Raw genomic sequence first — 12,813 nt, forward strand, 5'->3', positions numbered from 1 at the left:
GTGGTGGTCGAGCAGCCGCATATGTACACATTGTCACCTAAGCTCTCCAACTCAAGGATGTTCCATCTTTCTTTTGCCTTTACCTGCACCACATAGCACTCGTGAGCCGAGGCTCAGCAAGAAAACTCAACATGCTCATAAAAAGGTAATAATGTGTGACCAAATCATAATAAGAATGCCTAGAAATAATAGCCCTATTCATGCATGCAGGAAAATTCCAAATAAATGATTATGGGGCTTTGCACCCTGAGTAGATGACTATCAAGTCAATCTAAGGATTTGCTCCCTGAGTAGATGACTAATGAGTCTATCTCTGGGGATCCACTCCCTGAATAGATGGCCAATGAATCCACCTCTGGGGTTCCGCTCCCTGAATAGATGGCTAATGAGTCCATCTCTGGGGATCTGCTCCCTGAATAGATGACTAATGAGTCTATCTCTAGGGCTCGGCACCCTAAGCCATGTGACGTTTCAGTCACTTGAGCCTTTTGGCCCTAGCTCTATGTAACTAGCCTTTAGACCAGACAAGCGCTTTAGTTTTCTTCGACCTTGGGGTCGGTCAAGCATTTAATTCTTATGTTGATTAGATCTAATCATTTCGACTCTGCGTTCAATACGCTAACGCTGCTCTTGACTCATAGGTTAATTCCCTACGACCAACACTGAGTACTATTGCTGTTCATGACTGATAAATCAAGACTTCACGACCAGCACTAACACCATTGCCGATTCTGACTATGATTCAGTGCCACTCACAAGTAAGCAATGCAATCAGGCATATATCATATGTCAAATATCCAAATATAGGGCATTCAGCATGCTTACTCAACAATCACTAGCATAATTATGATCATGCACATTTATAGAGAATCAAGCTCTGATCAATTCCATATTCAATATTCATGTCATGCCCTAATCACATGCATCACATACTAGGTGCAGTTTTCTTACTTTTGGTCCAAGCACAGGTTACCAATAAACGACCCTCAAGCACGATCCTGTTTCCAAGCCCCTAGCGATAACCTAGTCACAACCATAATATAAAACCTCATAAAAAATGAGTTAATAAATACTTCCAGACCCAAACCTAGCCTTTGGGACATCGAATCCTACTCAACTGGGTAGTAGGATTGATCTCAGGCCCTTAGAATTAAGTTCCCACAGCTAAAAACCAAATATGGGCAAAAATGCACAAGCCAGTCGCGACTTGGCCCTGAGGGTTGCGACTTGCCCCAAGTCAGAGAGCATTTGCCTGGGCTTTAGGGTGTGGGCCGCGACTTGACCCCTCTTGGGTCGTGGCGCCCCCCCCCCCCCTCCCCCCCGGCAGAGCCTCCTTGGCTCCTGGTTCATCCCGGTCGCGACTTGGCCACGAAATCAGCCATTTTCGACGGTTTTTCCCACTTAAAATCCTCCAAAAACCTATCCAACACATATCAAAATCCCAAAATCAAAGTTCCCAAACATCATAATTATCCAACACCAATAAAACCCAAACTTCAATTCATTAAAAAACTCATCAAAACATAAAGTCCAATCAAGGCTTAAAAACTTTAAAAACTTAGAACTTAAAACTTGGATTACCTTCAATTAAGTCGTTTCCCAACTAAATCCTCTGGCTAATAAGCTTCTAATCTTTCCTAGAATCGTTATGCCTTGATCCTTGCTTGAATCCGAGTCCTAAAACTCGAGTTTCCTTCGAAAATGTGAATGGGTGTCGAAAAGGGAACGAGAGAAAGAGAGAACGTTCTGAACATTCTTTTTATAACTCTGACAGGTTACTTCAAGCTTAAGTAACCTCAAGCAAACCCTAATGCTCAGGGTCCCAAAAATGCCCCCCGCGGTAAAATAATCAAAATTCCCATAATTTCCTCCTGATCTCACTAACTCCCAATTTATCATCAAATATTTATTCCCATTACCCAATATCCCAGTTGTACGCCCTAATTTTCCATGGGCTATTAGCGAGCTGAGATATGGAATAATAATATCAGCCACGTGGCCGGAGCTGCTGTTGTCAGGTCCTACCTCTTTAGCTCGAGGTAACCAAAGGTTTACCAAGATTATTTAAGGGCCGAGTCAAGAATATGAAGACCGAAGGTCAAGAAGGCATCCAGCTCGAGGCACGAGCTGGAGTTGGAAGTTGTGACTCTTTATAAAGTCAACCACGCAATGTAAACATGCATATATCAGACATCACGTGTCTGATATATCCCTGAATTCTCGGACACGCAGCATGAACGTACGTGTTCAGGCACCCACGACTGGATTGGGCCGTGCAGCCCATTATCCCCCTTACCTATTGATTAGACCACACTTCATTTGTCAAGATTTAGGAATTAATCATGAATGTCACAGTAGTGACATGATGGGTAAGAAGGTCATGGGATGACCCCCCCTTACCAACTCCCAGGTGCCCTCTCCTATAAATATGGAGATCCTGAGAGTTGCAAGGGGTTGGATTTGATTGTATAACGAAATAACTTGTAAGAAATACTAGAAATATAGCAATAATATTGGCTGGTGGAGTAGAAGGATTTTAACCTTTGAACCACCTAAAAATGTATTCGTGTCATCAGTCCATTTTAAGATCATTCATCTGTTTCGGTTCATTATTCAGCACTAATCCCTTTCTCTTATTTTCTTAATTACCTGTTGGCGAAGAACCGCGTCAACACCAGTAATATGCTAAATACCCAAAATACCCCTTGACTCACTCCGAGTCAAGTATGGATCCCGTTGTGGCTTTCCCACTGGCTTGCCTCCTAGGATCGTCAGTACTGAGTAACCCAAGCATAACCAAATAATAATGAAGTACCACACACGTACCACATATATATCACTCATAACGGGCCAAATTATGAAAATTACCCAATTAAATAGAAATGGGTCCAGATGCATATTTAATACACCTAACACATGCATATCAAGTCATATTATGATATAACTCACATAATCACATAATGATACACATAAATATCATATAATCATACAATTCCAAAATTTGCCATCCTGGCCCCCTAATCAAGGTCTAAGCCTTATTAGGAAATTTGGGTCGTTACACCTTGTGTTCCACTTATGCTTTTAACCTACTCCAATACAACAATTAACATCAATTACAACACTGCAATGAATACAACCAACACAAAACAAAATACACAATCACCTTCTCTCTACAACCCTAGCAGCAGCCACTAATTTCGCTCGACAAATCACGGGCCGAGATTGATGACCTAGATAGGGACTGCTTAAGAGGCTTAATAATTGCTTCTCGCACACGCTGATATATACACACACACACATAGAAAGACTGATTCACATAAGTTAAACACTATCAATCAATTTAAATATATACAAAGATCATTGCATATATTTTTAAAAAAATATACAAAATAAAATACTAAACCATGTACATTAAACAATTGCAATAAATTAAAATGGAAACAACAATGACATATATACCTTACTAGCAATGTCACAATCTTTCAGAGTTTCTCCATCCTCAAATGTACCCTCACACCATAGATTTTCTAATTTTGACTTAAACCAACCACTATTGGTCTCCAAAATATAACCCTATAAACAATCCTCTTGTTACTTAAGCTGTAACGACCCAAATTTACTAATAAGGCTTAAGGGCCTTGATCAGTGTGCCGGGAGGGCATAACTGGATTATATGTGATTGAAATGATTAAAATCATGTTTATATGATTATTTGGATATCTGTGATGCATGATTATGTGTATTAGTATGCATGTAGGCCCTGATTAGGTTAGAAGGGCATATTCATAATTTTGGCCCATTGAGGGCATAAATGTAAATATCTGTGTTAAATTGTTGAGACCACATTATTATGTGGATATATTTGTAGCTTGTGACTCGAGGCGATCCTAGTGAGCGGTTTAGCGAAAAAGTCACGGCGAGGATTTACACCCGGCTCAGGGCGAGCCTGGGGGTAATTCTAGGAATTTAAGAAATATATTGGAGTCTATTTTGACATTGAGGAATATAATTGGTGATTATTTAGGTGTTGGGAAGTAAGCGGTAAATATTAGAGACATTCGAGAAATTAGCGGGAATTGGGAGTAATGACTAAAATGCCCTTAGGATGTTTAAAAGCTTAGTTTTAATTGGGATGGCAGTTTGGTCTTTTGGTGTTTAAAGTAAGAGATAAGTGTTGTTTTTGGATTTATGGCCTTAGTGGATTATGTAGAAAGCTTTAGAAGTTTGAAGAAAATAAAATAAGAAGGAAAAGGAAAGAAGGAAAAAACAAGAGACTTTTCTCTCTCTCGGTTTGAGGTTTCTTCACCAATTTTTCTGGAATTTAGAGCTAAGATTCAGAGAAGGCTTAGGCTAAGGCTCAACACTAGGGTCCTTGATTTGGCTTGAGGAATTGGCAGAGGTTATTCATCCATTTGAGGTAAGGTTTTGAGGTTGTTATTCAGTTTCTGGTTTTTGGTGTTGAACTGGTTTTCTAAGCTGAGTTTCTGTGGGAATTCTAGGGAATTAAGCCTAAGGATTTGAGGAGGTGAAGGCTAAGGAAGTGTGGAAGATAACCTAGGTCGAATTCATCCATCAAAGGTAAGAAGTTCTAGCTTTAAGTTCTGAGATTTCGGTTGTACTGCTGAGTTTTGAGCTTTAAGCTCAACTATGGTGATTTATTTATTTTGGGGTGCATGTGATTGAGTTTTGTGTGATTGGGTCATATGTGGTGAGATATAGATGTTGGTAGGCTTGTTTTGGAGTTTGGTTAAGGTTTGGAAGGATTTTGGCTCGAGGAAGTTCGAAGAGGTGAAAATAGGGTGTTGTCTGGCTGTGACTAGCGCTGTAGCGCTAGCCTTAGGCGCTACAGCGCTAGGCTTGGATGCTTGGGGTGTTTTTGGCTCTGTTTGTAGCGCTTTAGCACCCACTTTAGGGCGCTATAGTGCTACCCTGTTCCGATAAGGGGATTTTTGGGTTATTTCCTAGGGTTTTTGCCCGGGGGCTCGGGGGTTGGTTCCACCACCCCGTTTGGTGGAATTAGGGCTTCTCGAAGGCTCAGGATTGGTCCCGATGTTAGGTTTTTGGGATTGAAGTTTGGTGATGATTATGATCTATGGCTGTGACTAGGTGTACGCTAGAGCTCGGAAGGGATCGTGCTTGAAGGGTTGTCATTATTGATCAAAGCTACCAGAATCCAAAGGTAAGAAAACTGCACCCTGTTATGTGATTGTGTTGGGACTAAGAGTTCCCTATATCTGTATGATGTCATAGATGGTATTATGCCATGGGACATGTGATAAACGACCTAAGAGTGTCGTAAATAATATTTGCGCACAGGGCGCGGCTCGGCCACTGGTAGCTGAGGATAGCTTGATATTCACTAAGCTCGGTTTAAGCGAGCCGGAGTCAGTGAGATAAATAGAGGGTGTGGCCTAAGGGCGTTGACTCTGGTTATCATATGTGAATTGGTTATTGTTGACTGCGTTTTTAGCCAACGACGTGAGCACGTCAATAACGACAAGCCTTCAAGAGAAATCAAAACGACAACAAACGGTATAAACAAGAAAAGTAAATAACACAGAATTTTTATAGTGGTTCAGCCCCGATTGTCGGTAATAGCCTAATCCACTTAGAGTTGTGATTTATAAATCTATACTCAAGATCAGATGGACTATGCCAACTGAGTTTCTTCAGTATAAATTGTGAAAATACAAGAATTCTCTCTAATTTCAGCACTTTCTCTCTCTAGAATAGACAGACCCAATTTTATCTCTCTAGAAAGAATAAGCAGAAGCCGCCCCTCTCTCATCTCATAAGCTCTCTATTTATAGAGATGGGATCCTCAACTGATATCCCCTTATAATAGGGATATTTTACTATATTTATTATATTTATATTACAAATAAACATTCAACATTCAAAATGTAACAAACTCCCCATTTGTGGGAAGAATGAGAGATTCCCGCGCATGTTGTTGAAGTTGTATCTGACTTAGTCTCCTCTAGCTAGTTGGTCCACCTCCTACTCGCTACCCATGCAAGGGCTGGTTGAACGTGCATGGTGGTAGGTTGAACGTGCATGGTGGTAGGTTGAACGTGCATGGTGGTAGGAGATGCACTTCTCTCCTCTAACATGCACTCTCCTCTAGCATGCCATGTTCCTCCTTGAACCAATCTCCTTGGCTTCTCCTCGGACTAAGGTGGTCCGAGGCAACCTCCTTGGCACCTCACCTTGAACAACATTGAGGGAACCTCACCTTGAACAATATTGAGGGAACCTCACCTTGGACAACATTGAGGCAACCTTCTTTAGCATCTCCCAAACATGTCCGATCGAACATTGTATAGACTTTCCTTATGAAAGTCTAAGTCTCCATTCTCTTGCATGAGACTCCTCCTCCTTAGCTATTTACCTTGGACACGTTCGAGCCAACACTTAGAAAACCTTGGGAGGCTTGCCTCCTACACACCCTTGGGGTCTCCTAGGACCACACCCTCCTTGGGGTCTCCTAGGACCACCCTCTTAGCCCTCCTAGGAGGCACTCTCCTAGATGCATTCTCCTTAGCCTCCTAGGATGCATTCTCCAATTTTTGGGTATAACAGTTATCAGTATGAAATGATGAACTTGGTATGCTGAATACTTGATTAATGTGAATATTTGGAATGTTGGGTATATGATTATACTGTATAAGTTATCTGGTTGTTTGTTTGATGATTATGTTCTGCTATTGTGTTTTCTTGCTAGGCCTTGGCTTACGGGTGCTACGTGGTGCAGGTAAAGGCAAGGGCAAAGTGGACCAGTCCTGAGACGGAGAGCTTTGAGGCTGAATCTACATAGTCAGCTGATCAGCCGCCACGGCCGAGGTGTAGTACAGGTTGGGAAAAGCCTAAATGTCTGTTTTGCCCTTAGTGTGGCTAGTAGCTGTACTTTTATCTTGAAATTTTGTAAACTGTCTTTTAACGTTATTACTTTTGGGATCCTATGTAAAAATGTTTGATTATAAGAAATGTAGCTTTTGTAGCCAAAATATTTTAACCCTAGTTCAACTACAGTTTTAGTAACACATTTCTAACTAAATGACTTGATTATCAAGTCTTTCACCTTTATAAATACACAGTGTAACGGCCTTGGCTATCTAGGACGTTATATAAGCAAACCAACCTTTCTCCATCTCCAGTGTCAGGTTGCTCAAGATTGGTTGATGGTGGTTTATTTAGATCAATTTTCCTATTCTAAAAAAAATTGGTCTCCCTCTCAACTACTCCTTTACTATTATTGTTTCTCCTCTATTCAACCCTCTCAATATTAATACACTTATTAAGTTGGCTACTCTATAACCCATTCATGGCTTCTTTAGCATCAAACTTTTGTATTAAAATGTTTAACATCTTCGACTTGTATTCATAGCTCTGTATATATCACTGCTTACCTTGCTCAGTTAACAAATACATATCGTTCTTCAAATTACCATAGTCATCTTGAAGTTGTCTTGGACAATCCATCATGTACCTTAGTGAAGTTAATTCCATCATGTCCATCAAAATTAAACAAATAAATGTTAACCAACATCTAATTAAAGGAATAACCATCCACACTCATAAAATAGATAAATCTAACTACACACAAGAAAACAAAGAAATGATAAATATAAAAACCACAAAAAAATCGAAAGTTTTAGTATTACAACCTACTATGATGATAACATATAAAAGCATCAAATCTAATAAAGCATAGTCATAAAATTAAACCCACACAAAAAACTACCAACAAAATCAAGAAATTCCCAAAAAGGGAAATAAACATGTCACCATCATTTACAAACAACCATATTTATTTTTCAACTACATTAAGTAGAAGAAAACGTACCTTTTAACTACTGATCTGACAGCACCAACTATGACTTGGGAATTTTATAGATCCTAAAGCTATGACTTGAGAAAAAAAAAATCAAGCTACATGACAATAACTTCCAATCCACACATCTAAAGCAAAAAAAAAAAAAAAGAAGCAAGTTAAGGGCCTGATTGGTTTAGAATCCAAATACAATTTTATGAATCTGAAATTAAAAAATCAGTGGGACCCATATAAAATCTTGTTTGGTTGAATGATTTTAGATACTGTTTTCAAATTTAAATTCTAAAACTAAGCTAAAATCAGAAAACGCAAATTTCATATTTTCATTTATTCCAATCCAAAAACCTATCTATTGTGTTCTGTTGCTTTTCTTGTGTTCTGCCTTCTCTTCTTCTTCGTCAATGGTGGCTCTTAGTTGCAGAATGATCGCAGCACCAAATGTGGGGAGAGAAATGTCTTTCAATTCCTCACTCTTACTCCTTGTTTGTCCTAATCCTCAATGGGTACCTTTTATATTTATTTGTGGGTGCTTCTTTGAGTAATTGCACCATATACATGTAATTTTATTGGGCTTTATTTCATATAAAGATGTGATATTTACAAGGAAGATTTACACTCACACACCTTATAATATAAATAATTACTAATTTGAAACTGATATTTTAATATACCCATATTATAATATTTATTAACCTAAACAACAAACAATCAAATTTTATTTACTTATTTATTATACCTACTTATTTTTTAACATAGACTATTTTATTAATAGAATTACATTTATAATATATCACATTTAATATATTTCCTTATATATTGCTTTGCTTTTTAAGACTCATCCATCATGTCCCTTAGTCTTTTTTTTTTACTTTTACGACTGATTTTTGGTATATTACAAACATATAATATATTTCCTTATTTAGTTGATTTTCTGTTTAAGTTTAAATCATTTTTTTCCTTTTGTTTCTTTATTAGTGTTCTAGCTTGAAATATATACTATTTGGTATCCATAACTAAATTCTAAAAAATAATTCCGATTCTTATTTAAAATTATATACTTTGTGGTATATAAGACACAAATATACATCTTGGTATCCAAATTACAACCAAAGGATATGCTAATAATTCTCATTCTTATTTAAAATTATATTCTTTTTGGTATGTAATATACAAATATACCTCTTGGTATCCAACTTACAATCAAAGCATATGATCTATCATTTTAGCACTTCGAACACTATTAAAATACTACTTTCAAGTATCTAACAAAAAAACAGTGGAATCATTCCCTTAACAAAACTTGATACAAAATTAGTTGCATGTCATACACAACAAAACAAATAAGAGACTTGAATAAAAATAATTATGATCAATATCAAATCATATAAATAACTACTCTTATTTTGTATAAAGATAAACCATTAATCATCATCATTTTATACACTTAAAAATACATCAATTTATTTATATACTTAATGGTATATTTTCATAAAATTATATACTTACTAGTATCAAACAGCATAACAAATAAACTATACCAAGGTAGAAATGATGTATATAACATTATATTTTTATAATTATATACTTACTAGTATCAAACATCATTACTAATTTAAACAAACATATTATTATAATTATTCAATTATCGAGTATCAAATGATATTGATGTGTAAACATATTCTAATTAAAAATGACACCAAATAAGTTGGATGGTATAGGCACTATACCAAATAGGATTTACGTGACAGAACATATACAGCAACCATAAAAATATATACAACAAACAATCAAAGTGTAATATACTATTCATATAACAAATGTTATTATTAAAAGCAATTTCAAGAAATATAAAAATTGGATAAGGTCTGTAATTTTTGTATTAGATTGGATAAAAAATAAAAAATAAAAGTAATAGAAACATTACATAGCTACCAAATGGTACCCAAAATGATTGTTTTTCTCAATATTGTACTACGTAGTTGGTGGCACCTTATCATATTCACTCTTTATACTACTCTTCAGGTTGGTTACTAGTATAACAATGAAGTTGTGTCGCTAATAGCCAAACTATATGTAATAATGATTTGTGTATTGTTTATATGTTGGAATTTTATATGGACTAATATAATTACAAATATAATTCCATTATCACAATCATTTTCTAGAGTGCCTACGAATAGTTAAAGACCATAATGGGATGGTTAATATTAATCTAATTGCAATTGAGGCACATGGTAGCACCCTAAAGACTATAGGTTGGCCCATTAAATCATAGTCCACCATATCTGATAATATAAGCCCAAAATACCCCTTAGGGTAAGAAGGCATATGAGACATATATATTGAACATATATGTTGTTGGGAAACATACTATGGCATATGGTTTGGTAAGGGTTGCTCTCCATAAGATCTCTCTTGTATTGTTTTTCTAATATTGTTTTGTGTAGATCGTGAGAGATTCAAGGATGAACATTGGAGACTCAATGTCAGGTATGTTTCATCTATATGTATTCAATTCAATGCTCTAAATAAAATGCGTTCCTGGATTGTTGTATGAGCATGCTATATTGATTTGAATCTGATTTATGGATTTATGCTCATAATATTATTTTATATTTAACAATTGGTATCAAGAGCCAGGTCTTTTGATTTTAGAGCTTATTGTCATATACCCCAATTTTTTGTCAATTTTTTTTACAATGAAATTTTGAATTGGGCTATGAAGAAAATTAGTATATTAATCATCAATGGGTTCAGACCATTTTTTTACAAAATTTTGGGGAATTTTTTTTGAGTGTTTTCGGCCATGGATACCCATTTTTTCCAAAAAATTTCATAGATAAAAGTATATATGATTGTTGATTTTGAGAGTTTTTTAATCCAAATGGAGGCCGGAAATTGATAGAGGATGAGATGTGGAGCAAAACCCCTCAAAAAGAGTCGGATTTGGTGGCCGGAGATGGTCTATACGACCGGGTCACGAACCGGGTCGCGTAGACCCGAGATGCAGACCCGCGGGTCAAATCTGGGTGACAGGGACGATAAAAACGACATGTCGTTTTGCCTCTATCAGGCAAAAACGACATGTCGTTCGTACAGAAACGACACGTCGTTCGACGTCTGAGGGGGTCGAATTTTTATAAAAAACGACAAGTTGTTTTTGAAAACGACACGTCGTTTTTTACGTGTGAGTGTCGATTTTTATAGTGACAAACGACAAGTCGTTTATGGTAAACTACATGTCGTTTTTGGTAAACTACATGTCGTTTTTGGTAAACTACATGTCATTTTTTGACACTTTATTTTAAAAAAAAAAAAAAATTTGGGGCGCGTGAGGGGTCTTTTTTGGCAAAATTTTTACCAGTTCACTCCTATTCTTATACCTTATTTTATATATGTTTATGCACGAGATTAATCCATGAATTCTATTCATAATTGTATTTGTATTTAATCTTTTGTGGCATAAATCTTATTATATATTGTCAACAATTATTGTTTATTTTCTTACATGTCGTAAGAATAAGCATGTGAATTGTTTAGTAGAGAGGAACATTTAAATAATTATTTATTTAAATTTTGTGTTTTTTCCTCCAAATTACATTAAGATATATATAAGTAATTAATTATCCTATCGATAATAATTGCTTGGTAAGGATGCTTAATATGGTGAAGAAAATTAATTAAACATTATGAATCACAATTTATCTATCCTTTCGATAGTAAATTAATGTATTTAATTATAATGTTTAATAGATTGTTCTTACCTGTGTATGAGTTCTATTTTGTGTGTTTGTCTAAGAACTCTAGCATACATAATGATCATTTGTTATTTTGCGATCATATATTGATGAGAAAAGAGCACAAATGACATGGTTTATCATAACATGTATTTAATAGTTATTGCTCTTGTTTCTCATTCAGCTGTAAGCATTCCTAGATCTCCTGCCGTCTTGACGCTGAATGCAACCAACCACAAGCAGTGGATTGAAAATATCACGATGAACTTGACCTTCATGAAAGTGGACTTGGCCTTGAGAATTGATGCACCATCTAAGCCTGCTGATGATGCTACTGAGAAGGATAAGAAATCTTACGAGGACTGGGAACACTCCAATCGTTGTTGCTTGATGCTTATGAGATATCACATGGATGAATCCATTCGTGATAGTATTCCCAAGTCTGAAAATGCAAAGGATTTTCTTGCTGCCATTAAGGAAAAGTATAAGAAATTCTCAAAGAATGAGAAGAATGAACACTTGAACATGCTGCATCACACTGTTTACGATGGTTCAGGTGACATCAGGGCTCACATTGACAAGCTCATGGGCCACTATCATAAACTTAAGGCCATGGATATGGACCTTGGTGAGGATTACATGGTGTGGTTAGTGATGGAGAACATTCCATCTCAGTTTGATTCAATCAGATCAAGCTACAATGCTCAGAAGGAGCAATGGACTGTTGGGGAGATGTCTGCTATTCTTGCCAAGGAAGAGGAGGACATGAGAAAAGGTAGGGCAAGAAGTATCTCCATGGTGACGAACCCAAACAATCCTCACAAGAGAAAGTTCACTTCCAACAACTCTAGTGACCAAAAGCATCCTAAGAAGAAAGCCAACCATCCTAAAGGAAATGGGCAAGCTAGCTCATCTTCAACTGGTCATAAGAATGAGTTTTTCAAAGGGAAGTGCAACTTTTGTCAATGCTTTGGGCATAAGAAAGCTGATTGTCGAAAGCTCAAAGCTCACTTAGAGAAGAAAGGTAATTGTCTTGTGATGGTTTGTTTAGAGTCCAATATTATTGATGTGCCCTTAAACACTTGGTGGTTAGATACTGGAGCTACAATTCATGTTACAAATTCCTTGCAGGCAGTGACAAACCGAAGAAGACCGAGTAGGTTGGAGGAGCATGTATACATGGGAGACGATACTAAAGTCAGAGTTGAATTTTTTGGGACTGTTAGACTGCAGCTAAATACT

The 12,813-nt window shown here is 36.7% G+C and overlaps 1 protein-coding gene across 2 annotated transcripts; it reads left to right on the forward strand.

The window, feature by feature from the left end:
• Positions 1-10,227: 10,227 nt before the first annotated feature.
• On the forward strand, positions 10,228-12,813 carry LOC133794800 (uncharacterized). 2 transcript variants are annotated; one of them, XM_062232212.1, is made up of 3 exons: positions 10,228-10,324; positions 11,756-12,595; positions 12,703-12,813. In XM_062232212.1, the coding sequence occupies exons 1-3, from the start codon at positions 10,300-10,302 to the stop codon at positions 12,729-12,731; spliced, it is 894 nt and encodes a 297-aa protein (XP_062088196.1). In that variant the 5' UTR covers positions 10,228-10,299; the 3' UTR covers positions 12,732-12,813. The 2 variants fall into 2 exon arrangements, with proteins under 2 accessions (XP_062088196.1, XP_062088195.1); XM_062232211.1 differs by lacking the exon at positions 10,228-10,324 and having other exon boundaries at positions 11,592-12,595.

This window comes from Humulus lupulus, chromosome 8 (genome assembly GCF_963169125.1).
Source record: "Humulus lupulus chromosome 8, drHumLupu1.1, whole genome shotgun sequence".
Taxonomy (NCBI): domain Eukaryota; kingdom Viridiplantae; phylum Streptophyta; class Magnoliopsida; order Rosales; family Cannabaceae; genus Humulus; species Humulus lupulus.